Genomic DNA, 27,446 nt, shown 5'->3' with positions numbered 1-27,446 from the left:
ATAATAGAAACATGATGACTGATAATAATAACAGCAGGTGTAGTTATATTAGAATATAATGGCAGTAATAAAACAAATATCACTAGCTAATGTTCTCCTGACCAAAATGTTTCAAAACTGATGAAAAGGCTTTGAGAGTTAAGCACGTTTTGGTGTATGTGATCAAAAGTATTCTGTTATTCCATTTAGAAAGTGGTGTCCCCACATGTAACCGCCTACACTGACGTCCCCACGATGTAGCAAAAATGTGTGTGTGTGTTCAGGTCGGCTGGATCTTGTCCGTGTTGGATGAGCTGAAACTCCGCCCCCAACCTCCTGTAGGTATCCTTCCTCTGGGGACCGGAAACGACCTGGCGAGGACTCTCAACTGGGGAGGGGTGAGTTATACTGGGGTTTAACTGGAGCTCTAATGGGGTTTAACTGGACCTCTACTGGGGTTTAACTGGAGCTCTACTGGGGTTTAACTGGACCTCTACTGGGGTTTAACTGGACCTCTACTGGGGTTTAACTGGAGCTCTAATGGGGTTTAACTGGAGCTCTACTGGGGTTTAACTGGAGCTCTACTGGGGTTTAACTGGACCTCTACTGGGGTTTAACTGGTGCTCTACTGGGGTTTAACTGGAATTATACTGAGGTTTAACTGGAATTATACTGAGGTTTAACTGGAGTTATACTGGGGTTTAACTGGAGCTCCACTGGAGTTTAACCAGAGCTTTACTGGGGTTTAACCGGAGCTCTACTGGGGTTTAACCAGAGCTTTACTGGGGTTTAACCGGAGTTCTACTGGGATTTAACCAGAGCTCTACTGGGATTTAACCAGAGCTTTACTGGGGTTTAACTGGAGCTCTACTGGGGTTTAACTGGAGCTCTACTGGGGTTTAACTGGAGTTGTAATGGGGTTTAACTGGAGCTCTACTGGGGTTTAACTGGAGCTCTAATGGGGTTTAACTGGAGCTCTACTGGGGTTTAACTGGAGCTCTACTGGGGTTTAACCCGAGCTTTACTGGGGTTTAACCGGAGCTCTACTGGGGTTTAACTGGAGCTCTACTGGGGTTTAACTGGAGCTTTACTGGGGTTTAACCGGAGCTTTACTGGGGTTTAACTGGAGCTCTACTGGGGTTTAACTGGAGCTCTAATGGGGTTTAACTGGAGCTCTACTGGGGTTTAACCGGAGCTTTACTGGGGTTTAACCGGAGCTTTACTGGGGTTTAACTGGAGCTCTACTGGGGTTTAACTGGAGCTCTACTGGGGTTTAACTGGAGCTCTAATGGGGTTTAACTGGAGCTCTACTGGAGTTTAACCGAAGCTTTACTGGGGTTTAACCCGAGCTCTACTGGGGTTTAACTGGAGCTCTACTGGGGTTTAACTGGAGCTCTAATGGGGTTTAACTGGAGCTCTAATGGGGTTTAACTGACGCTCTACTGGGGTTTATCTGGCGCTCTACTGGAGTTTAACTGGAGCTCTACTGGGGTTTAACCAGAGCTTTACTGGGGTTTAACCGGAGCTCTACTGGGGTTTAACTGGAGCTCTACTGGGGTTTAACTGGAGCTCTAATGGAGTTTAACTGGAGCTCTACTGGGGTTTAACCAGAGCTTTACTGGGGTTTAAGTGGAGCTCTACTGAGGTTTAACCGGAGCTCTACTGGGGTTTAACTGGCGCTGTACTGGAGTTTAACTGGAGCTCTACTGGGGTTTAACCAGAGCTTTACTGGGGTTTAAGCGGAGCTCTACTGGGGTTTAACTGGAGCTCTAATGGAGTTAAACTGGAGCTCTACTGGGGTTTAACCAGAGCTTTACTGGGGTTTAACCAAAGCTCTACTGGGGTTTAACTGGAGCTCTACTTGCCTGCTTTTCACAGTGGTCCTGATGCAGTGTGAAAGATAGAAGTAATACTACACTATAAAAATACTTCAATACAAGTTCTGCATTCAGACATTCATACTATTACAGATTGAAAGTATCTCTCCTCTCTCTCAGGGTTACACCGACGAGCCGATAACAAAGATCCTCTCACACGTCGAGGACGGAAACATCGTCCAGCTGGACCGATGGAACCTGAATGTGCAGGCGAACCCCGAGGCCCGACCGGAGGACCGGGACGAGCATCAGACCGACAAGGTCAGCGGAGAGCCTGAGACTCATCACGCGAGCGCTCACGTTCAGTCGGGCGTCTTTAACCACGATGATTCTTTCTGCTGTTTCTCAGCTTCCTATCGACGTCTTCAACAACTACTTCAGTCTGGGCTTCGACGCTCACGTCACGCTGGGCTTCCATGAATCCAGAGGTCAGTCTGAACACTCTGAGGCAGGAAAACTCAATTTACACCATTAACACCATTTATCAGATAAACTGAACAAACATTAAAAAGGCCATAACTCACCTTTATCTATTTGAGGACATTCAGGGTTCAGTCTGATGTTTTGATAATCTAATACATTTTCATGTTTCTTACTGACATTCAGTTTATATTTACTGTGAGTTTGAAAACCTACTAAACAATTGAGTATCACTTTCACACGTAGTCCCCAGTTAATTACTGGGATTACCTTTCATTCACTGCTATTTGTTTCCACTGTTCACACACACACACATGTTCAAAACATTTCCGTCTTAATAATAATAATTATAATAACTTTATCTATATATTAATTCATTAATATTAATCTATTGAAAACAGAGTTTACGAAGTGCTTTGACAGACAAAGCAGCAAAAGCAAGACAATAATAAACAACAGAAAGATCAGTGAGACAGTCGACGAAAATAAACTAAGAAATAAATTCAATAAAAAAATGTAGTAAAATAATTTAGTAAAATCAACGAATGAAAAGCGACGACATCCCATAACAGTTCAAATGGGATTTAAAAATGTGTTTTAAGAAGTGATTTAACTTTGTATTTCTTGTTATTTATCGAGAAGCTTTGTCGAAACAGTAATCGAGGCTTGTGATTGGTCGGTTTGTGTTCCGTTTATCTCCGTCTCTACTTTCATTCACAACGTTCTCTTATTATATGAAATGTTTGGAAGTCTTTAGGAGGATAGTTGTTCTGTCAGAGGCCGGATTCTTGAAATGAATAATACTTAGTCTGGATCCTTGTAGACCAGCTGCTATAATCAAACATCAGAGAGATCTGTATCTGTTAATATGGATCATCAACGATCAACAGTCAGCGTCAGCTCTAAGAGTTCTATTTGTCCTGAGGCTCCTCCTCCTTTATTTGTTCTGTTCTCATCACATCCTCAGTGACCTCATCACCAACAGGGACCAATAAAAAGCTCTAATTACATTTAACCCTCACATAATGAAACGATGGATGGAAATGTAAGCACGCTGAGTTTGTTCCTTCCTTAGTTTTCTCAGATAAAGTGGTTATGATTAATAATGGTTATGATTCTGTGTTTAATGTCACGGATGGTTTTTAATGTAAAAATAGAAACCGTTTGTTTTTTCTTTCAGAGGCGAACCCAGAGAAGTTTAACAGCCGCTTCAGGAATAAGATGTTCTATGCAGGAGTAAGTGTAGCTCTGTTATTGTTGTTATTATTATTATTATGATTATGATTATGATTTATGATGTGTGTGTGTGTTTCAGACGGCCTTCTCAGACTTCCTGAGCGGGAGCTCCAAAGACCTCGCCAAGCACATCAGAGTGGTGGTGAGTCTGTCTATATCTTCCTCATCGTCATCGTGTTCAGATGTTATCTCTCCTTCCTCTTGAGCACCATGGGACATCGTTTCACAACATATGTGGACGGACGTCAACGATGAGAGACAAATCATTTTTAGTCCCGCTTGAATTACACACATGAAGTCTCATTTTGTCACGTTAGCTAGCTGCTAGCTAACTGAGGAGACGGCCATGTTGGACCAGTGTTAGTTATTTAATGTCATATATCCATCACAGTTAGAGACATTGATGCTCAAGGACCAGATGTAAACACTAATTTACAACACCTGACAGAAGGCTTTATAAATAAGATTTAAAAATAGAGAAAAGAAAAGAAAATATGTGAAGCTTTATTGTACATTTTATCTAAGAAACAGGAGGAAGTAGTGACTTTGTTGGGGACTACTTTCAGTGGCGGATTAATCCACATTTGTCTGCTGATGCAAACAGAACAGAAGAGAACAGCAGTAACATTTATTCAAAATAATAATAATATTTTTTTATATAAATTGTTTTCTTTTTGAATAATTCATGTCTGTCAGAATAAAACAGGTTTAAGTGCTTTATACTATGTTTAAATCCTCACATGATATCAGCTACCGGACCTTCTGGACATCAAACATGAATTAAAATCAACAATCTGTTGAAAATATGTCTTATATTTAATATGAAAAAAGATTTACCTGAATAATACATAAATATAAATACATATCCTCAGTACTGCTGCAGGATACACTGTGTATACTGTGTGTACAGTCTGTGTACTTGTATTTAGTCTGCGTACTTGTATTTAGTCTGCGTCCTTGTATTTAGTCTGCGTACTTGTATTTAGTCTGCGTACTTGTATTTAGTCTGCATACTTGTATTTAGTCTGCGTACTTGTATTTAGTCTGCATACTTGTATTTAGTCTGCGTACTTGTATTTAGTCTGCGTCTCCTCCTCAGTGTGACGGTACAGACCTGACGGCCAAAGTCCAGGACCTGAAGCTACAGTGTCTGCTCTTCCTCAACATCCCCAGGTACGCTGAGCCGACTGTTTTACAGTTATTTTACTTTTACGGCTCCAGTTTAAACCAGTATGAAGACCACTAACCGGTCTCTCTGTGTGCTGCAGGTACTGTGCCGGCACCGTGCCGTGGGGTCACCCCAGTGAACACCAGGACTTTGAACCGCAGCGCCACGACGACGGCTGCATCGAGGTCATCGGCTTCACCATGACATCTCTGGTGAGCTGTCAGACCACACCAGACCACACCAGACCACGTCAGACCACGTCAGACCACATCAGACCACGTCAGACCACGTCAGACCACACCAGACCACGTCAGACCACGTCATACCACATCAGACCACGTCAGACCACGCCAGACCACGCCAGACCACGTCAGACCACGTCAGACCACGTCAGACCACATCAGACCACACCAAACCACGTCAGACCACGTCAGACCACGTCAGCTTCATCGGCCACATATTTTTGACTCGTATACGATTCTGTCTTTGGTGTCAAAAATGATACCAAAGACACCAAACCGTGTGTTTAATCTACATGACTCAAGCAGCAGCAGCTCCACCTGCGGTTGTTGTGTCGGTGACCTGTGGTTATTGTAACACACTTTTCTCCTCACTCAGTGTAGCTGCTCTCAACTGTTTGCAAGTAATCCAAAATGCTGCTGCCAGATTACTCACTAGGACACATCGACGGTCTCACATCATACTCCGATCTCTCCACTGGCTCCCTGTAGCATTTAGGATCCACTTTAAAATTCTCACTCTCACTTGCAGAGCACTACACGGCCTGTGTCTTGGTGACCTGCGGTTGTTGTTTGTGTCTTGGTGACCTGCGGTTGTTGTTTGTGTCTTGGTGACCTGCGGTTGTTGTTTGTGTCTTAGTGACCTGCGGTTGTTGTTTGTGTCTTGGTGACTTGCGGTTGTTGTTTGTGTCTTGGTGACCTGCGGTTGTTGTTTGTGTCTTGGTGATCTGCGGTTGTTGTTTGTGTCTTGGCGACCTGCGGTTGTTGTTTGTGTCTTGGTGACCTGCGGTTGTTGTTGTTTGTGTGTTGGTGACCTGCGGTTGTTGTTTGTGTGTTGGTGACCTGCGGTTGTTGTTTGTGTCTTGGTGATCTGCGGTTGTTGTTTGCGTCTTGGTGACCTGCTGTTGTTGTTTGTGTCTTGGTGACCTGCGGTTGTTGTTTGTGTCTTGGTGACCTGCGGTTGTTGTTTGTGTCTTGGTGACCTGCGGTTGTTGTTTGTGTGTTGGTGACCTGCGGTTGTTGTTTGTGTCTTGGTGACCTGCGGTTGTTGTTTGTGTCTGGTGACCTGCGGTTGTTGTTTGTGTCTTGGTGACCTGCAGTTGTTGTTTGTGTGTTGGTGACCTGCGGTTGTTGTTTGTGTCCAGGCCACACTGCAGGTGGGTGGTCACGGCGAGCGGCTCCATCAGTGTAAAGAAGTGACCCTCACCACCTACAAGTCGATCCCCATGCAGGTGGACGGAGAGCCCTGTAAACTGGCTCCCTCCATCATCCACATCAACCTGAGGAACCAGGCCAACATGGTGCAGAAGACCAAGAGGAGGATCTCCATGCCCCACCTCAACGAGTAAACTCTACACCAATCCATCACACTTTCTGAGTCTATACAGTAAAAGTACTAATACACTCTGTAATACTAATACTCCACTGCAGTCAGCAGCCGGTTCCTGAGAAGCTCCAGGTCAGAGTGAACCGGATCAGCATGGCGGCGTACGAGGCTCTGCACTACGACAAGGACCAGCTGAAGGAGGCCTGTGAGTCAGTGAAGGGTTAACTGTGATCAGATCAATGAGAAGCAGAATTAAATATCAGCTGTTTGATTAAATGATGTCATAGTGGTATACCGTCAGACTGAACAGGTTCACTCCTCTGCTCTCAGCGACTCCACTAGGAGTCATCACCGTCCCCGGAGACAGCGACCTGGAGACCTGCCGTCTGCTCATCGAGCGTCTGCATGAGGACCTGGACCAGGTCCAGGACCAGGACCAGCAGAGACAGGTATCAGGAGGATCATGTCTAGCGATGGAGACTCGTGATAATAATGATGATTTTATGATGATGATATTGATAATAGTAATAATAATTATTACAATAATAATGATGAGAATAAAATTAGCACTTTTTTTATTGAACAAAAACAAATGAAGAAGAAAACAAACAACAGTCATAAAAACATTAGAGGATAAAATGTCCAGAGAGAGATGAGATATTATTAATAATGATAATTAATGAAGTGTCTCTGCTCCTCCAGGACGGAGACCTGATGAAGGTGGACGGTCTGTCTCCTCACAAGTTGTCCATGAAGTGGTGTTTCCTGGACTGTAAGCCCCCCCCCCCCCCGTACAGGTTTTCAGAGTCCGTCTCTCACAGAGAACCTGATCCTGGTCTTCTTTGTGTTCCAGGTACCACTGCAGACCGCTTCTACCGGATCGACCGGGCTCAGGAGCACCTGAACTACGTGACGGAGATCTCTCAGGAGGAGCTCTACATCCTGGACCCGGAGCTGGTCGTCACCGAGACGGTGGGCACCTCCCCCGGCGTGCCGGACCTGCTGGATTCTGAGGAGCACCAGGACCACCAGAACCAAGACCAGCAGAGACAGTTCGTCTTCCCGGTCTCATCGGTGTCCCCATTAAGCCCCCCGAGGTGAGAGATGTCTAAACTATTAATAACAATAATGAACTAAAATATGAAAAATAATTAACTAAACTATTATTAATAATAATAATAATAATAATAATAATTCACTAAAATATAATAATAATAATGAAATAAAATAATAAAAATAATTCACTAAACTATTAATAATAATAATGTACTATTTATCTTTAACAACATTTATCTCAGAGTCAAAGACAATGAAACTGTACCTGTCTGTCTCTCATTATGTCTCTCATTCTGTCTCTCATTCTGTTTCTCATTATGTCTCTCATTCTGTCTCTCATTCTGTCTCTCATTATGTCTCTCATTCTGTCTCTCACTCTGTCTCTCATTCTGTCTCTCACTCTGTCTCTCACTCTGTCTCTCATTCTGTATCTCATTCTGTCTCTGTCTCTCACTATGTCTCTCACTCTGTCTCTCACTCTGTCTCTCATTCTGTATCTCATTCTGTCTCTGTCTCTCACTCTGTCTCTCATTCTGTCTCTCACTCTGTCTCTCTCTCTCTCTGTCTCTCATTTTGTCTCTCATTATGTCTCTCTCTCTGTCTCTCATTCTGTCTCTCAGTCTGTCTCTCATTCTGTCTCTCATTATGTCTCTCATTCTGTCTCTCATTATGTCTCTCTCTCTCTGTCTCTCATTCTGATTCTCATTATGTCTCTCTCTCTCTGTCTCTCATTCTGTCTCTCACTCTGTCTCTCATTCTGTCTCATTATGTCTCTCTCTCTCTGTCTCTCATTCTGTCTCTCACTTTGTCTCTCATTCTGTCTTTCACTCTGTCTCTCACTCTGTCTCTCATTATGTCTCTTTTTCTCTGTCTCTCATTCTGTTTATCATTATGTCTCTCTCTCTGTCTCTCATTCTGTTTATCATTATGTTTCTCTCTCTGTCTCTCATTCTGTTTCTCATTATGTCTCTCTCTCTGTCTCTCATTCTGTCTCTCACTCTGTCTCTCATTCTGTCTCTCATTCTGTCTCTCATTCTGTCTCTCATTATGACTCTCTCTCTCTGTCTCTCATTCTGTCTCACATTCTGTCTCTCACTCTGTCTGTCTTGTGTTCCAGACTCAGAGACCTCCAGAGAAAGAGGATTTCCAGTGACAGTTGTGTGTCTGAGGTTTTGTCTCAGAGTTCCTCAAAGAGCGCCCTCTGCAGGTAGTTAAAGTGTTATAGTTATAGTGAAGACACAACTTAATGACATTTAATACGAGTAAAACCAGACCTGAACCAGACCTGAACAGCAGTCAGTAATTAATAAACCAACAGCAGAATCTAAAAATCAATTATTTGACAAAAACTGATGCTTTTTTCTCTTTAATTCTAGTTGTGTTAAATAGTCAATATTTAATAATTAGAAATATTAATATATATTTACTGTAAAACGGATCAGATCAACAAAATAAAGGTTTCTTGCTGGTAGACGGAGTAAAAGTACTTAATGTGTACTTTAGTTATTGTACTTTTCACGTGACTTTTATGATAAAACATTTTTATTATTTCACACAAACGGGAAATTAAATAACTGTTTGTGTCCTCATCATGTGTACATATATGTATTTATGTGTATATATGTACTCTTTATACATACATACATATACCTTCATACACATATATATGTATATATATATATACATATACCTTCATGTATGTATATATACGTATATATATATATATATATATATAGGTATATATATATATACGTATATATATATGTATGTATATATATATATACATATATATATATATATGTATGTATATATATATACATACATATATATATATATATGTATGTATATATATATATACGTATATATATATATGTATATATATGTATATGTCTGTCTGCTTGAAATAATTCATGGTACTACTGACAGTACACATATGTTTGACCTCATACAGTACTCATACATGGTACTTCATAGAGTACACATACAGTGCACATACATGGTACTTTATAGAGTACACATCCATAGTACCTTTAGCTGACGTCTCATTCTGTCCATCTTGTGGTCTGAAGGAGAGGAGCAAAGATTGTCAATGTTCATCGCTCCAACACAACGCTGGCTGACTTCAGACCCATCGTTAGGTATGACATCATCAGTCTGTGTGGTGTGACATCATCAGTGTGTGTGATTGTCTCTAACGCTGATCTGATCTGTCTCTCTCACAGTCCTTCCAGAGCGACCTCACACGGCCCTCAACAAGGTAAACCTAACTCCTAACTCCTAACTCCTAACTCCTAAACCCTCAACAAGGTAAACATAACTCCTAACCCCTAACTCCTAAACCCTAACTCCTGACTCCTAACCCCTAACTCCTAAACCCTAACTCCTAAACCCTAACCCCTAATTCCAAAACCTTAACTCCTAAACCCTAACTCCTGACTCCTAACCCCTAACTCCTAACCCCTAACCCCTTCTGGTTCTGACGGTTTCTCAGAGTCCTATGAAGTTTAGAAAGTCTAAACATGATTTATTACAGAAACAATGATATTATATTTTTAAAAGAACGTTCTTCTGATTGGTGGTTGTAGTTTTTGAGATAGAAACCAACAGTTGAAGTGTTTTCACTGTAACTTTGGTCTGTTTTGTAGATGCTGAGTTGATCCACTGCATCAAGACTGAAGACCTGAACAGAGTGAGTGTGTGAACCCTCTGAAGTCTGATTATCTTTAATACAACCTGAACATTTAGATTCAATCTGTTACTGACTGTTCATTTCAACTTTGACTTCACTGGATGTTCACTTTGTTTCTGTTGGAAACATGACGAATGTGTTCATTTATTCCTCAATCTGATGGCTGAAGTGACTATATTGTTGTTGTTATTGTTGTTGATGACTATGTTGTTGTTGCTGTTGATGACTATGTTGTTGTTGCTGTTGATGACTATGTTGTTGTTGTTGCTGTTGATGACTATGTTGTTGTTGTTGCTGTTGATGACTATGTTGTTGTTGTTGCTGTTGATGACTATGTTGTTGTTGTTGCTGTTGATGACCATGTTGTTGTTGCTGTTGATGACTATGTTGTTGTTGTTGCTGTTGATGACCATGTTGTTGTTGTTGTTGTTGATGACCATGTTGTTGTTGTTGTTGATGACTATGTTGTTGTTGCTGTTGATGACTATGTTGTTGTTGCTGTTGATGACTATGTTGTTGTTGTTGCTGTTGATGACTATGTTGTTGTTGTTGTTGATGACTATGTTGTTGTTGCTGTTGATGACTATGTTGTTGTTGCTGTTGATGACTATGTTGTTGTTGTTGTTGATGACTATGTTGTTGTTGTTGTTGTTGATGACTATGTTGTTGATGCTGTTGATGACTATGTTGTTGTTGCTGTTGATGACTATGTTGTTGTTGTTGCTGTTGATGACTATGTTGTTGTTGATGACTATGTTGTTGTTGCTGTTGATGACTATGTTGTTGTTGCTGTTGATGACTATGTTGTTGTTGTTGTTGATGACTATGTTGTTGTTGCTGTTGATGACTGTTGTTGTTGCTGTTGATGACTATGTTGTTGTTGTTGCTGTTGATGACTATGTTATTGTTGTTGCTGTTGATGACTATGTTGTTGTTGTTGTTGATGACTATGTTGTTGTTGTTGTTGTTGATGACTATGTTGTTGATGCTGTTGATGACTATGTTGTTGTTGTTGCTGTTGATGACCATGTTGTTGTTGTTGTTGATGACCATGTTGTTGTTGTTGTTGATGACTATGTTGTTGTTGCTGTTGATGACCATGTTGTTGTTGCTGTTGATGACTATGTTGTTGTTGTTGTTGATGACTATGTTGTTGTTGCTGTTGATGACTATGTTGTTGTTGCTGTTGATGACTATGTTGTTGTTGTTGCTGTTGATGACTATGTTGTTGTTGTTGATGACTATGTTGTTGTTGCTGTTGATGACTATGTTGTTGTTGTTGTTGATGACTATGTTGTTGTTGCTGTTGATGACTGTTGTTGTTGCTGTTGATGACTATGTTGTTGTTGTTGCTGTTGATGACTATGTTGTTGTTGTTGTTGATGACTATGTTGTTGTTGTTGTTGATGACTATGTTGTTGTTTTTGTTGTTGTTGATGACTATGTTGTTGATGCTGTTGATGACTATGTTGTTGTTGTTGCTGTTGATGACCATGTTGTTGTTGTTGTTGTTGATGACCATGTTGTTGTTGTTGTTGATGACTATGTTGTTGTTGCTGTTGATGACTATGTTGTTGTTGTTGCTGTTGATGACCATGTTGTTGTTGTTGCTGTTGATGACTATGTTGTTGTTGTTGTTGTTGATGACTGTTGTTGTTGCTGTTGATGACTATGTTGTTGTTGTTGTTGATGACTATGTTGTTGTTGCTGTTGATGACTATGTTGTTGTTGTTGTTGATGACTATGTTGTTGTTGCTGTTGATGACTATGTTGTTGTTGTTGTTGATGACTGTTGTTGTTGCTGTTGATGACTATGTTGTTGTTGCTGTTGATGACTATGTTGTTGTTGTTGTTGTTGTTGTGGTGCAGCTGACGGAGCTCCACCAGCAGGGAGCAGACCTCCTGCTGCAGGACGAGGCCGGCTGCACTCTGCTGCATCACGCTGTGTTGAACGAGAGCAGAGAGATCCTCAAGTACCTCATCGACCACGGTGAGAGAAACGCACACACAAACACACTATATACACACTACACACACACTGTACACACTGTACATACACACTGTACACACACTGTATACACATTGTACACTCACTGTATTAATCAGGAGAACACCAGAGTACCGTATGAAGGAATACTTCTAATGTAATGAGATGAAAGGCAGTAAATACAATACTAGTAGATGAGTTTAGGATGTGTTTGTTGTTTGTTGTTTCCTGTTTGTTGTTTCCTGATTTTTGTTTCCTGTTTGTTGTTTCCTTTTTGTTGTTTCCTGTTTTGTTTGTTGTTTCCTGATTTTTGTTTCCTGTTTGTTGTTTCCTGTTTATCTCCGACCTCTTTAGCTCTTCTGTCTCTTATTGAGTGAAAACTTTCATGCCTTTAAATGTGAATCATTTCTATAATCACGTTTGTGCTTCATTAGAATGCAGATCTGTTATAAATAGATGTTTGTTGTTCTCATGTCTCTGAGTTTCTATTTAAACGTTTAAAAGGATTCTGACGATTTAAGTTTGTTTGTAGAGAAACTCCAGTGAAGTCAGTGCAGTGTGTCCACTAGGGGGCGCCAGCAGCACATTGACACTCCTACTCCTGTGTTACAGTGCTTATAATAAGTATTATAATAAGTATCACCAACATGGAAGTATTTGTGTTTTATTTTATCACTTGTTTATTGTGATCAGCAGAAAAAGACTTGTTCACTTTGACATTTAAAGTCTTTTTCTGTTAAGTGTTTAAAAAAAAGGCCAAATTAAAGCTTTTTCTAGGCACTGTTATTAAAAATATGATTTAAAGACAGTTTATTTTATAATAATTGTAAGCTGGTTCTCAGTTAACAGAGTAGTTTAGACCAGTTGTTCTCTTTCTACATCCACATGCTTGTATTCTGAATTTAGAGGAATACATTCAGATGTTTTTATTGTTCATATAACAACATACATTTGATTATTTTCTTAAAATAAATATTAATTGAACAACATTTGAAATCATTTCTGTCCACTTTTTAGTTTCCTTATCTTTATTTAATAAAGTGTTTAGCTTTAGCCTTTAGCTCCTTTAGTTCCTTTATCTCCTTTTTAGCTCCTTCATCTCCTTTATCTCCTTCATCTCCTTCATCTCCTTTGGCTCCTTTTATCTCCTTTAGCTCCTATATCTCCTTTATCTTCTTTATCTCCTTTATCTTCTTTAGCTCATTTAACTCCTTTATCTCCTTTATCTTCTTTAGCTCATTTAACTCCTTTATCTCCTTTATCTTCTTTATCTCCTTTATCTTCTTTAGCTCATTTAACTCCTTTATCTCCTTTATCTTCTTTAACTCCTTGATCTCCTTCATCTCCTTTAGCTCCTTTATCTCCTTTAACTCCTTTAGCTCATTTAACTTCTTTATCTCCTTTACCTCCTTTATCTCCTTTACCTCCTTTAGCTCCTTTAACTCCTTTATCTTCTTTATCTCCTTTAACTCCTTTATCTTCTTTAACTCCTTCATCTTCTTTTTGCTCCTTCATCTCCTTTAGCTCCTTTAACTCCTTTATCTCTTGCTTCGTCTTTGTTTCTTACTTCTGATTCATGTTAATTTCGGCAAAAGTGTGTTTGTATGTCTTTGTATGAACATCACATCTGTTATGATTATTGTGTTTTTTATGTGCAAACCTGAACACAAACAACTTTGGAACATCTTCAGACATTAAATGTAACAAAGTTTTGATTTCATCAATATTCTGCCGTTTTATAATCTTTGGCTTTATAAACATTCTGTTGGTTTGTTCACTTGAATCAATTAATCGTTCTTATATATATTTATACATGTTCATATTGTATTCTAAAGATAAAGATAATACAGATTATTGATGTTTCTAAATGCATTTTATGTGTTTTTGTTAGTGCCCACGTCTCACCTGGACATAACGGAGAAGGAGACGTGAGTCAAGTTTATTTTAAAATACCTGTTTAGACTTTCTCTGAATACTTTAAACTGTATGAAGGTAGATTTGTGTCTTTATTACGCAAACAAAAAAAATGTTTTGAAAGCAAATTTCTCGCACTGCAATCAAAAATCAAGTTTGTAAGTGAAAATGTATAAACTGAGAATAAATTATTTGTTAGTTTTGCTTATGAAACTATAATTTTTGGTTGCAAAACAAAAACCTTTGCTTTAAAAAAAATAATTTTGCTTTAAAAAAAAAAACCTTTGCTTTCAAAACAAAAAGCTACCGTTTCAAAGCGAAAAGCTACGGTTTCAAAACCAAAACCAAAACCAAAACGTAAAGCTACGAGTTGAGTTTGGACGTAGTGGGCGGGGCATACGCTGCTGAATGAGCCAGGAGTTTCTATTGGTGGGTTCGACTTACGTTACATGCACGCAGAAAGTGAAGCTTCATGTCAACAACACCTCATGTCGTTCTTTAAAAAAAGAGACTCTACGACACTAACAACATGAAAACAAAGTGAAGTGCTAACAGAGCAATATAATGTCAACTTACCTCCATGCCGCTCATCACAGTAACCTCTACAGTGGAAGTAGATGCCGGGATCCAAGTCAAACCCACCAATAGAAACTCCTGGCTCATTCAGCAGCATATGCCCCGCCCACTACGTCCAAACTCAACTCGTAGCTTTACGTTTTGGTTTTGGTTTTGAAACCGTAGCTTTTCGTTTTGAAAGCAAAGGGGGTTTTTTTAAAGCAAAATTATTATTTTTTTAAGAAAAGGTTTTTGTTTTGCAACCAAAAATGATAGTTTCATAAGCAAAACTAACAAATAATGTATTCTCAGTTTATATATTTTCACTTACTAACTTGATTTTTGATTGCAGTGCGAGAAATTTGCTTTCAAAACATTTTTTGTTTGTTTGCGTAATAAAGACACAAATCTACCTTCATAAAACTGTGTTATTAATATTCATGTTTTGTGCTCCAGAGGTGAGACGGCGCTCCACAAAGCCGCCTCCTCCTCTCAGAGGAGCATCTGTCACTACCTGGTGGAGGCTGGGGCGTCGCTCATGAAGACCGACCTGCAGGTAAACCATCACTCACCTGCAACACACCTGTAACACACACTGACACTTTCAAACTGTGAGGAACACACTCCACCTGCCAGGTGAGAGGGGAGTGACTCCTCCCACCTGAAGAGAGACTTTCAAAGCTTCCCACCTCTCTACAACATTTCTCTGAAAGTCTGGAACTCAAACTTTGAGTCCATCCAGAGAGTCACTAAGAAGCCCAGAAGTAGAGAAACGTTTTCAGTTATTGACTTCATGAAACCTGACAGCAGTTTGCCATGGTGTCTCTAGATGAAGTTATTAAATGAAACAAAAGAGCATCATGATGTCTGACTGACGCTCTTTTAAAGATCTTCTTGTGTCCTCTTTAAGGGCATCAACTGAAGAATTAGCGCCACCTAATGTTTGTCTGGATCTTCTTTACTGCACTCTACTGCGTTTCTTTACTCTACTGTGTTTCTGTTTCTTTACTCTATTATGTTTCTTTATTCTACTGTGTTTCTTTACTGTGTTTCTTTACTCTACTGTGTTTCTTAACAGATAAGGTGAAACACATAAGAACATTGTTATTGACAACAGGTGAAACATATAAGAACATTGTTATTGATAACAGGTGAAACACATAAGAACATTGTTATTGATAACAGTTGAAACACATAAGAACATTGTTATTGATAACAGGTGACAAATAAGAACATTGTTATTGATAACAGGTGAAACATATAAGAACATTGTTATTTACAACAGGTGAAACATATAACAACATTGTTATTGATAACAGGTGAAACATATAAGAACATTGTTATTGATAACAGGTGAAACATAAGAACATTGTTATTGATAACAGTTGAAACGTATAAGAACATTGTTATTGATAACAGGTGAAACAAATAAGAACATTGTTATTGATAACAGGTGAAACATATAAGAACATTGTTATTGATAACAGTTGAAACGTATAAGAACATTGTTATTGATAAGAACATTGTTATTGATAACAGGTGAAACAAATAAGAACATTGTTATTGATAATAGGTGAAACATATAACAACATTGTTATTGATAACAAGTGAAACAAATAAGAACATTGTTATTGACAACAGGTGAAACATATAAGAACATTGTTATTGATAACAGGTGAAACAAATAAGAACATTGTTATTGATAACAGTTGAAATGTATAAGAACATTGTTATTGATAACAGGTGAAACATAAGAACATTGTTATTGATAACAGTTGAAACGTATAAGAACATTGTTATTGATAACAGGTGAAACGTATAAGAACATTGTTATTGATAACAGGTGAAACGTATAAGAACATTGTTATTGATAACAGGTGAAACACATAAGAACATTGTTATTGATAACAGGTGAAACATTATTTTGACACTCAGCAGTAACCAGCTTCCTGCCGCATGAGGCGGCTCAGTGATGCGTTCAGGGACCTCCAGCCTGAATCCCAGCGACTCTTTTAAAGGGTCTCCAGCTCAGTTTGACCCACTTCTTAAAGTGATTAATGTTGTGTGTCATTGAGAGACGAAGCGCCACAGGATCCCCGGCACACATACAATGGCTGCCGCTCACCGTTACCATGGTGAAGGTAGTGGTAACAGGAAGCAGCCCATAATCTCAGTTTTTTTTATTCTTCTTCTCTTCCAGCGAATGAAAAGAGTTCATGTGTTACGTGTGAAGAGTTAGAGAGGAGTGGGTTTTTATCACCCTGCTTCATTTCTCACACCATCGATCTATTGATGTATCTCTTCATCTATTTATTGGTCATCTATCTCTTCATCAACACCTTCTGTAGCTCTAATAGTAACCTTTAAGAATATTTTATTGCCTTTTGAATGTTTTCCTTTGCAGAAAATGAATTATACATCTTTAATGTAGGATGCAATAAGAAACATGGAATATTGTCCCCTTCAATCTAAAGTAGAGGCTCATTTATTACAAACATTATTAAAGCCCAGAGAGGTTTCATTTAAATTCTAGTGTTGATCCAGACATTTACAAAAGTGTTAAATCTTTAGGAGAAAAGTATGTAAAGTTATGTACAAGTGGACATGTGGAGAGTTTCTTTACTGTGTTTTAGTACTTTATTCTACTGCGTCTCTTTATTGTACTTTACTGCGTTTCTTTATTTCTTTATAGTACTTCACTGTGTTTCTTTACTGCATTTCTTTACTTCTTTATTGTACTTTACTGCGTCTCTTTACTGTGTTTCTTTACTACACTACTAGTGTTTTTGCCTAAATTGCAGCGTTCCAGATACATTTTGATGATATCATCAAAACCATCGTTTGAGGGAAGAACTTCTCTAATAATCAGATCAATATTTGAGCCTTTTAACTTAATATCTTTGAATATTTGGATCTAGAAGCATCCAAATATACATATATATATACATATATATATATATATACACATATATATGTATATATATATATACACATATATATATATATACGTGTATATATATACACACATATATATATATGTGTATATATATATACACATATATATATATATGTGTGTATATATATATATATATATATATATATATATATATATATATATATATATATGTATATGAATAATATTTAAAATCCTTTGTGTTTCAGGGCGAGACTCCCAAACATCGCGCTGAGAAGGCCGACGACCAGGAACTGACTGAATATCTGGAGAACCGGCAACATTACCAGATGATCCAGAGGGAGGACCACGAGACGGCGGTCTGAAGTCCTTCAGTCATTTCAGCTTTTCTCCTCTCAAACCTCTAAAGAGTCCAAAGAGAACAGAGGACGCAGGAGACACATTGACATGGGCTATTATTATTATTATTATTACTAATATTATTATTATTATGATGTTTTTCTTTCTGGTAAAGTCGAGTTTAACTTCAGTCCAAACTAAAATCAGAACTCTGGACACTAAAGTGAATTCAAACTTGTCTCTCGAGGCCACAAAGACTCACAGATCTGCTTCAAACTGCGTTTGTGAATGTGTGAATGTGTGTTTATGGAGGAGACGTCAGAGACACACTGATTATTCATCTCATTGTGTTTGTTTACTGGACAGAAATAAGTGTTTGTTCACACGTTGAATATTTAACTTAGACGCAGATGAATTTAGCTATTTATGATTTATTTGTAGAGATTAAACAATAAAAACAGGTTGTGCTTTGAGATCAAACTCGACTGCTTCAGACTGAATTTTAGATATTTCAGTCGACGTATGAGATTTGTTTTTTTGTCTGTTACATAACTGTAAAGCAAAATGGCCGCCAGCAGGAAGCTTTAGTGTGGTGTGTGTGTATCTGATAGACTCGTCAGTGTTCAGCCAAAGCAGTTTGTTTTAGTAATAAACGACATTAATAGTTAGAACGACGTCATGCTGTATGATATGAGTAATGACAGTTTGCTTTGGCTTCATCATTTCTGAGTGACCTGCAATAAAAAGCATGTCGCTAAGTATATTGAGAGGAAAATGAAATTATTCTATTTAGAGTTGAATATGTAAAAACAATCAATCATCATCATCGTCATCGTTATTCCTTTACATCAACATCATCACATCAGATCACGAGGAAACAGACAATTAAACAATGAACACACATTCACATATTTAAAATCATTTTGTTTAAACAAAAAAACATCCAGAAGAACCTCTAGGAGGACCAGAAGGAGAACCAGAAGGAGGACCAGAAGAACCTCTAGGAGGACCAGAAGGAGAACCAGAGGGAGGACCAGAAGAACCTCTAGGAGGACCCGTAGGAGAACCAGAAGGAGGACCAAAAGAACCTCTAGGAGGACCAGAAGGAGAACCAGAGGGAGGACCAGAAGAACCTCTAGGAGGACCAGAAGGAGGACCAGAAGAACCTCTAGGAGGACCAGAAGGAGGACCAGGAGGACCAGAAGAACTTCTAGGAGGACCAGAAGGAGGACCAGAAGAACCTCTAGGAGGACCAGAAGGAGGACTAGAAGAACCTCTAGGAGGACCAGAAGGAGGGCTAAAAGAACCTCTAGGAGGACCAGAAGGAGGACCAGAATAACCTCTAGGAGGACCAGAAGGAGAACCAGAGGGAGGACCAGAAGAACCTCTAGGAGGACCCGTAGGAGAACCAGAAGGAGGACCAAAAGAACCTCTAGGAGGACCAGAAGGAGAACCAGGAGGACCAGAAGAACTTCTAGGAGGACCAGAAGGAGGACCAGAAGAACCTCTAGGAGGACCAGAAGGAGGACTAGAAGAACCTCTAGGAGGACCAGAAGGAGGACCAGAATAACCTCTAGGAGGACCAGAAGGAGGGCCAGAATAACCTCTAGGAGGACCAGAAGGAGGACCAGAATAACCTCTAGGAGGACCAGAAGGAGGACCAGAAGAACTTTTAGGAGGACCAAAAGGAGGACTTGAGGTAGGACTTGAGGGACCAGAAGGAGGACCAGAAGGAGGACCAGAGGGAGGACTTGAATCAGGACTTGAGGAACCTGAAGGAGGACCTGAAGGAGGACCTGGAGGAGGACCAGAAGGAGGACCAGAAGGAGGACTTGAGGGACCAGAAGGAGGACTTGGTGGAAGACTTAAAGGAGGACCTGAATGAGGACTTGAGGGACCTGAAGGAGGACCTGAAGGAGGACCTGAATGAGGACTTGAGGGACCTGAAGGAGGACCTGAAGGAGGACCTGAAGGAGGACTTGAAGGTCCTCCTCTGCAGGTTTTACACAGTGACCTCCATGAAGGAGTTTGAGGTTTCTTACCTTCAGATTTCTGTCTTAATAATAAAAACATGAACATGAAGACGTTTCATATTCATGAACGAACTAAAGAAACGTCTACATTGAACTAGTTCGATGTGTTGAAGTGACATTTGAAGATAATAAATATATTTGATAAAACATGAGAACTTTAAACGTCTTCATTGTTTCTTTAAGTAAAGCAGAACGTCAGAGATGAACTGTGACCCAGTGAAACTCACCTGTGAGTCACCTGCTCAGTCAGTGTTACCTCACACACACACACACACACACACACACACACACACACACAGACAGACAGACAGACAGACAGACAGACAGACAGACAGACACACACACACACTCTTCACTTTATGTTAATGAGCTGAGCTTGTTTTGTTCCTCAGTGTTTGGATTAAAGCTTGTGATGTCACCATGAGGGCGTGTGTGTGTGAGAGTGTGTGTGTGAGAGTGTGTGTGTGTGTGTGTATGTGTGTGTGTGTGTGTGTGTGTGTGTGTTCAGCAGCAGAGACAGAAGTCTTCCTCTCTTCAGTCGACCGGCTGCTCCTCTGAGCTCAGCAAGTGAGTTTTGATCTTTTTCACTTTTCACTGAATCTGAGTTCATTTATTAACATTTATGTATAAATATATATATATATATATATATATATATATATATATATATATATATATATATATATATATATATATATATATAAATGTGATTTATATTAAATTATATTTGATATATTTAACTCTGACCTGTAATCAATAAACATATCTGTAGATTAATCTGTGATAAACATAATAACTGTTAGTTACAGTTGAAAAAATCTTTCAGCTGACTTATTTTATCTTTATTATATTACATATTATATCTTAAAATATGGAAGAAGTTTAGTTATATTTAGTCTTCTTTCTTGTGTTCAGTTCATTTCTGAGTATGTGGTGATGAATGGTGATTTGTAATATATATATGCTTTATGATTTTAATGTTTATTTTTGTAATTGTTACCTTTTGTCTCTTAATTTAAAACAAAGAAGATTGAGTTAGTTATATATAATCTTATATTATCTAATATTTACTGTGATTTTCCACAAAATGGAAATCCTTTCTAGAAGATGTTTCCATGAGCTTCATGTTGTTGTTGTTGTTGTTGTTGTTGTTGTTGTTGTTGTTACAGTCAGCTGGAGGAGTTACACTCTAATTCTTTCGTGCATTTCTAACTTTATATTTTTATCTAAAATTCTCCAAAAAGTCACTTTTCTTCCAACAGAAAATCATTTGGAGAAACGAGATTAAAAATCGGTGAATTATCTTAAAATGCTTTTTTTGAACGTGTCTGTGCTCTTCGGCGTCTCCTCTTCATCGTTTCTTCGTCTTTGTTTCGTCTGAATCTGTTCACATCTTAAATGAATTTAAAAACGTCTTTAGTTTCATGTTCCCTCCGGATGTGAGAGTGAACCTGAGATTCAGAGGAACTTCCTCTGAATGTTGCTGCTAGTTTTGAACCAAAGGGAGCATCCCTCTCCTCCTCCTCATGCTGACATCTCATTGTTTTCTTATGCAAATACGTTTTCATTGAGGGGGGGGGGGCTTTAGAGAAATGAAACCAGGCTAGAAGAGGCTTTGTTTTGGGCCAATGAATCAGTATTCTTTTGAGGGGAAATCTAAAGGGCTCTTTCAGGCTGCTGCTTGCCCCCCCCCCCCCTCCTCTTCATTGATGGAGGACAGACTGGAGGCCTGCTGAGACCCGGTTCTCTCTTCATAAAAGGCCGCAGGAGGAGTGAGAGGAGCAGGATTTGCTCTGCCAGCTGACATGTGAAAGAGGACCATTGCTTTAATTGAGGCCTGAAAGAGGAGGCTGTCATTTTCTCAGCACAATAACAGAGAGGGAAAGAGGTGCTTTGTGGGTAATTGACTCTCTCTTTTTTTTCAAAGTGGAGCCGAGAGCCCCGCTGCATCTCCTCCTCTGAGCTGATGGATGTTTGTTTGAAGGAAACTCTTTAAATCACGACGAGAACAACAGAATAATAACAAGAGTCTGTGGTGACAACAGGAACAATATCCGAATACATTAGCCTACTTTTATAATCCTGATGCCGCTCTGACTACAATAGTCAGATTATTGGGCTTAAGGGTTGTGAGGTTTGGGGGGCCGCGGCTGAAAAGGGAGCAGATTTGGACTAAACGTGGACCATCTGGCCCTAGAAGGCCAAACCGGCTCGTATCACGCTACAAACATGAAGATTACGACCGCCGCAAAACAAGATTAAAAATACATAGATAGAAACTCAGATAGAAACTCAGATAGCAATTCAGGCAAGTTTCTACAGATTTAGAACAACTTTTCTGTTCAGATCAAAGTGTTGAAAGAGGTGCAGCTGAAACCCCCCACCCGCATTAAAAGAGCAAGACCCCCAGAGAGAAAGAGGCACAAATCTTTTATACTTGGGAGGCTCTTTGTCGACCTTCTTCATCTCCTTGCAGTTGTTTTGTAGTTGTTTTACATCTCTTTGAAGTATCTTTGTACTTGTTTTACATCTCTTTGAAGTCACTTTGTAGTTGTTTTACATCTCTTTGAAGTGTCTTTGTAGTCGTTTTACATCTCTTTGAAGTCACTTTGTAGTTGTTTTACATCTCTTTGAAGTATCTTTGTAGTTGTTTTACATCTCTTTGTAGTTGTTTATTTAGTTTTGTAGTTTTATGCATTTCTGTGTATTTGTCTTATATCTCTTTAAATTGTTTTTTGTAGTTGTTTTGCATCTTTCTTTGTAGTTTTATTTTAAGTTTTAGCATCTCTATGTATTTGTTTGTCATCTCTTTATAGTCTCTGCAGTTGCTTCAGGTCTCTCTGTAGCTGTTTTGTAGTTGTTTAACATCTCTTTGTATTCTCTTGTTATTAATGGTGTGGCATTTCTTTTTAGTTTTTTTCTTTTTGTAGTTCTTTGCATCCTTGTGTAATCTTTCTGTAGTTGTTTTGCATCTCTTTGACCTCTGCTTGTAGTTGACGTGTGTATTTTTGTGTCTCTTCCTTTGAAGTCTCTTTGTATTTGTTGTTTATATGATAGGTGTTATATGATAGAAAGAACATGTTTGTCAAACTATTATCAGCAAGTAATAATATTTTCATAATAATGCTAAGTAGTAGTAAAACCTTAATATTGCCTTTAGTGTGGGTAGGTAGCGCCCCTTGATGCTCCTGGCTGAACGTTACATCACAGCTGCAGTGTGTTTACATCTTTCTGGTTGCGTTTTAATCCTGTTTCATGTTTCATGATTATCTCTTTATGTTCATGTTTGTGTCTCTGCAGAATGCGACGTTTGTTGACAGTGACGCTGCTGCTGCTCGTGGCTCTGACGCTCCCCACCGAGGCCACCAGAAGAGCCAAAAACCACAAAGGTACTTCAATAACAGTGAAGCAGAACCCTTCAATCTGATATCATTTAAAGAACTGCAAAGATTATGTTATTATTATGTTAGATTCAATATATAACCAGACTTAACGTCTGCGTGAGGCTGCTTTGAGCTAAATGCTAACATGCTGATGTTCAGCAGTACAAATATACAATCACAAAGTACTTACTGTACTTACTCTGACGTACCTTTACTCTAATGCAGCCTGAGATATTATAGGATAGTACATGTTGTTATTATTATAACTGATGAAAACATGTGTTTTAGCTTTTACAGATAATTTGGTAACAACACGTCACATTTTGTAATGTTTTAAAAGTAAAAGTTAAAGTAAATGTACTTAGTTACTTTCCACCACTGAATTTAATTAATGTCATCAATTAAGAAACGTTTGAGTGTTAGTGCACAAACTGAATCTGCAGATTCGACATGTTGCAGCAGTTATTTTTGAGATGACAGGTTGTGATTTTCTTCAGCCTGTCTGTCTGCTTCTGACTGAACTTCACGTTTCCCAGAATGCATTTCATGACAGCAGGAATGTACAGTTTGTGTCCTATTGAGTGACAATGAGCATGAACCTGATGAACACGTGTTCAGGCCTCATCTGGTTCTACCGGTTTGTTTCGTCCTCACACTCAAGATCACATTTCAGTCTTTTCTTTCTCTGAAGTTCAACTTCTTCTTGCACGTTGTTCCGTGTCGATCGCTGCGATTCTTCTCTTCTTCATAACGTGGTGAAATCTGAACACAGACCTAAACATAAGCAAGTGTTTATGTTTGAATTCATCACGTTAACCACCTGTTTACTGAGGCCCGAGTTTGAATCTCTGAGTGATGCAGCGTTAGAAACCTCTGGTTCTTAAAAGTTCTTCAGTTCTTCACGTGTTAGAGCTGCATTCTCTCTAGTGTCCACCAGGGGGCAACTCCTCTGGTTGTATAGAAGTCTAGTCTAAAATGACTCTACTTCTCTCTTGATTTATTCCCTCAGTAAACATTGTAAACATGAGTTTATGGTCTCAATCTCTAGTTTACAGTCTTCTTCAATACAGCATGATGTTCATTTAGTCATCCTGACATTTAGAGTCAAACACACCATAAAGCAGGGGACGATTTAGGGGCGGGCCTACACAGTGATTGACAGGTCTCTACGTCACTCCTCCTCAGTCCAGATATGGTCACTTCCTGTTCACTGGTTGATAAAAAACAAAGATGGAGACAGACAAAACGCCAAAATCGAGGCTTAGTTTGTGAGCAGAATATTTTATGATTTGTTTTTTCTGATTGTGACTCTGTCCTCCACCAGGTGGGAAACACGAGAAGACTCGGCCGGCTTCAGAATGCTCCGCTGCAGAGACTCAGTACGGGAAATGTGTCCCTGAACACGGAGACTGTGGAGACGGTCTGAGAGAGGCCACCTGTAGAGACCAGACCGACAAGATCCACTGCAAGATCCCCTGTAACTGGAAGAAGGACATCAGTAAGACCTGACACACACACACACACACACACACCTGAGACCTGAGACCTGACACACACACACACACACACACACACACACACACACACACACACACACACACACACACACACACCTGAGACCTTGCCTTAGCTCTAGCTGTGGTCTGTTTGATGTCGACATGTCTTCTTCATTCTCTACTCATAGAGTCATTGACAGAGGAATAGTTTTGTGTTTATCTGCTGCTGATTGATCAACAAATGCGCTTCAGTTTTGAGGCTTCATGCTTTCTTGTTCCTTCTGTCCTCTTCTGTCCTCGATGTAATAAATCCGTCTCTCATGTAGTCGCTGTCCCACTTGTGTTTCACTCAATTAGCATGAAAACAAAATGTGTGGCTGTTCTTCTATTAGCATTACAAGGCATTAACGCCAAATACTGTTAAGGAGTGTGAATAATTCCGTTACATAAAAAATCCCCTTCAAAATAAAAGCACAGGATTTTTATTTTTTCCCAGGCAAAGGTCCGCGACCCACTGAAAACGGGTCCACCAGTTGAGAATCCCTGGTTTAGATCTTCAGCTGACTGAATGAACAAACACTGCCCTCTGCAGGACGGAGGAGGAACGACATATTCTGTTAAACATCTGTAAACATCTGCAGTAAATAAAATAGCACATATCTCACTTCATAAGGAGGTGAAGATATATTGATGAAGAACATTTAGAATCAACACATACATAATAAATAAATCAACATAAAGTCACTTGAGATGATAAAAGTACAACATGTAAACTTTACTTTTAAAAAGGAATCGATAATAACGATGATGAATTTACATGGTACTCTCTAAACTAAAGAGAAATCTGCTCTTTATTAATTTATTAATCAAACCAGATATTGATCTTATTCACTTTATTGATATTATCTATTCATATTGATCTCAGGCTGATCAACTGAAGGAACCAGGAAGTCATTCTTGGATGAATAAAGAATTGATTGATCGGTTTAAGTTAACCTCAAACTAAATTTAAACCACAGACTAGGTTCACGAGCCGTTTCATCGCCCAGCTCCTTAAAGTTCCTGTTTTTTCTCCAGGTGACTGTAAGTATAAGTTCGGTCCGTGGGGATCCTGCGACGCCGACACCAACACCAAGAGCCGGTCAGGAACCCTGAAGAGAGCGCTGTTCAACGCCGAGTGTCAACTCGGCGTCCAGGTGTCCAAACCCTGCTCCCCCAAAGTGAAGAAGACCAGAGGTGAGAGCTGAGAGTCAGCGCACTCAAACACCAGCTCCATTAAACTGCTTCCTTAACTTACACCTGTAACATGATTCAATCAACAGAATTACTTAAAGCAGTTTAATCTGTTGAAATTCTTTCCATGCATGATTGTATTAAGTCCATCTGCTCAAATCCAATCAACAAAACAAATTACATTTCAGGACAATTTGAAAACAGTTTTAACAGTTTCACTCTGGAATTTAAAATGTATCAGAATTCTATCATTCACATCACTAAATTAAATCTTTACGTCTGTGATTGATTTTAGATGATTATTGATTTTAGATGATTTTTGATTTTAGATGATTTTAGATGATTTTTATTTTAGAGGATTATTGAGTTTAGAGGATTTTTTATTTTAGATGATTGATTTTAGATGATTATTGATTTTAGAGGATTATTGATTTTAGATGATTTCTGATTATTGATTTTAGATGATTTATGATTTTAGATGATTATTGATTTTAGATGATTTTTATTTTAGAGGATTATTGAGTTTAGAGGATTTTTGATTTTAGATGATTGATTTGAGATGATTATTGATTTTAGAGGATTTTTGATTTTAGATGATTTCTGATTTTTGATTTTAGATGGTTATTGATTTTTGATGATTTTTGATTTTAGATGATTTTTATTTTAGAGGATCATTGACTTTAGAGGATTTTTTATTTTAGATTACTGATTTTAGATGATTGATTTTAGATGATTATTGATTTTAGAGGATTGCTTTTAGATGATTATTGATTTTAGAGGATTGATTTTAGATGATTATTGATTTTAGAGGATTGATCGACTGAATGAACTCTTTGATCCTTGTTCTCTCTTCAGGGGAGAAGAAGTCTAACTGAAGGATGGACAGAAGACGGATTTCCTCCTCCTCTTCTCTTCTTCATCAGAACGAGAGACTCCAAAACCTTTGATTCTCGGCCTCTTTTGACTTTTTATTCTGATTTGATGTGTTTGTGTTTCTTTGGATTAAAGTGAGGAAAGCTTTTCCAGAATTCTCCACTAGATAATGAGAATAATAATGAAGAGACTAATAACTGTGTCCTTGTAGCTCATAGTTAGTTTTAACAGTAAATGTCGTCCTAAAAGCTTTTTACAGTAGCTGATGTTAAATTAACATCCATCCGTTCTGAAGAGTCTCCAGTTCAGAACCAATTATGAAATATGTACAAAATTAGAAATTAATCTGTAATGGAAACAAATAAATCCTCTATGAAATCTATTTTTTTGAACTATAGATTATTGAGAACAAAATAAATACTGTACATTGTTTTGGTGAAGCGTCGTCTTTTCTTTGTTCTTTTGTTTACGTGTTTGTTGAGGACCAGACGTTTGTACATAACTTTATGACTTTTTATGACATACTATACTATGACAGGAAAACGCTTCACTCACTACAAACGGTGTCAATACAGGATTCAATCAGTGTTATTGATCAGCCACACGGGATCACCGGTCTCCTCCTCGAACTGATCCCCAGCATTGATCGCAGAGACATTCAAATGTCCTCATCGTTCATAAAGCTGACAGATAATAAACATTTAAAGCACAAACACAAACCCTACGTG

General features: G+C 38.8%; 2 protein-coding genes across 4 annotated transcripts in view; both read left to right on the top strand.

Annotated features, from left to right (window-relative positions):
- Positions 1-18,461, top strand: part of dgkzb (diacylglycerol kinase, zeta b) — a 41,717-nt gene extending 23,256 nt beyond the window's left edge. Inside the window, exons 12-31 of one of the 3 annotated variants that reach the window (XM_068722927.1) lie at positions 264-377; positions 1,977-2,117; positions 2,206-2,284; positions 3,457-3,512; positions 3,592-3,654; positions 4,612-4,685; positions 4,781-4,892; positions 6,065-6,264; positions 6,351-6,451; positions 6,577-6,695; positions 6,949-7,018; positions 7,100-7,343; positions 8,420-8,509; positions 9,372-9,440; positions 9,525-9,559; positions 9,948-9,991; positions 11,861-11,981; positions 13,870-13,906; positions 14,904-15,003; positions 17,610-18,461. In XM_068722927.1, coding sequence (XP_068579028.1) covers positions 264-377; positions 1,977-2,117; positions 2,206-2,284; positions 3,457-3,512; positions 3,592-3,654; positions 4,612-4,685; positions 4,781-4,892; positions 6,065-6,264; positions 6,351-6,451; positions 6,577-6,695; positions 6,949-7,018; positions 7,100-7,343; positions 8,420-8,509; positions 9,372-9,440; positions 9,525-9,559; positions 9,948-9,991; positions 11,861-11,981; positions 13,870-13,906; positions 14,904-15,003; positions 17,610-17,726 — 1,986 coding nt within the window. In that variant the 3' untranslated portion in view covers positions 17,727-18,461. The remainder of the gene's footprint in view (positions 1-263; positions 378-1,976; positions 2,118-2,205; positions 2,285-3,456; positions 3,513-3,591; positions 3,655-4,611; positions 4,686-4,780; positions 4,893-6,064; positions 6,265-6,350; positions 6,452-6,576; positions 6,696-6,948; positions 7,019-7,099; positions 7,344-8,419; positions 8,510-9,371; positions 9,441-9,524; positions 9,560-9,947; positions 9,992-11,860; positions 11,982-13,869; positions 13,907-14,903; positions 15,004-17,609) is intronic. The other 2 variants (XM_068722926.1, XM_068722928.1) reach the window with 2 other exon arrangements.
- Positions 18,462-20,192: 1,731 nt separating this feature from the next.
- mdkb (midkine b) lies at positions 20,193-27,158 on the top strand. Its single transcript, XM_068724054.1, has 5 exons — positions 20,193-20,300; positions 23,034-23,122; positions 24,441-24,614; positions 25,690-25,848; positions 26,701-27,158. The coding sequence occupies exons 2-5, from the start codon at positions 23,035-23,037 to the stop codon at positions 26,718-26,720; spliced, it is 441 nt and encodes a 146-aa protein (XP_068580155.1). The 5' UTR covers positions 20,193-20,300; position 23,034; the 3' UTR covers positions 26,721-27,158.
- Positions 27,159-27,446: the final 288 nt, after the last annotated feature.

The sequence above is a fragment of the Cebidichthys violaceus genome, unplaced genomic scaffold, assembly GCF_023349555.1.
Source record: "Cebidichthys violaceus isolate CVI_PGR_0920_01 unplaced genomic scaffold, fCebVio1.0.p SCAF_3, whole genome shotgun sequence".
Taxonomy (NCBI): Eukaryota; Metazoa; Chordata; class Actinopteri; order Perciformes; family Stichaeidae; genus Cebidichthys; species Cebidichthys violaceus.
This window is presented reverse-complemented; position numbering and strand designations above follow the sequence as displayed.

What these genes read in the sequence shown, in the direction of transcription:
- mdkb (XM_068724054.1), top strand. Translation starts at nt 23,035, where the DNA reads ATGCGACGTTTGTTGACAGTGACGCTGCTGCTGCTCGTGGCTCTGACG. An exon ending in AAGAGCCAAAAACCACAAAG is followed by an intron (nt 23,123 to 24,440) that starts GTACTTCAATAA and finishes GTCCTCCACCAG; the next exon opens with GTGGGAAACACGAGAAGACT. An exon ending in TAACTGGAAGAAGGACATCA is followed by an intron (nt 24,615 to 25,689) that starts GTAAGACCTGAC and finishes TTTTTTCTCCAG; the next exon opens with GTGACTGTAAGTATAAGTTC.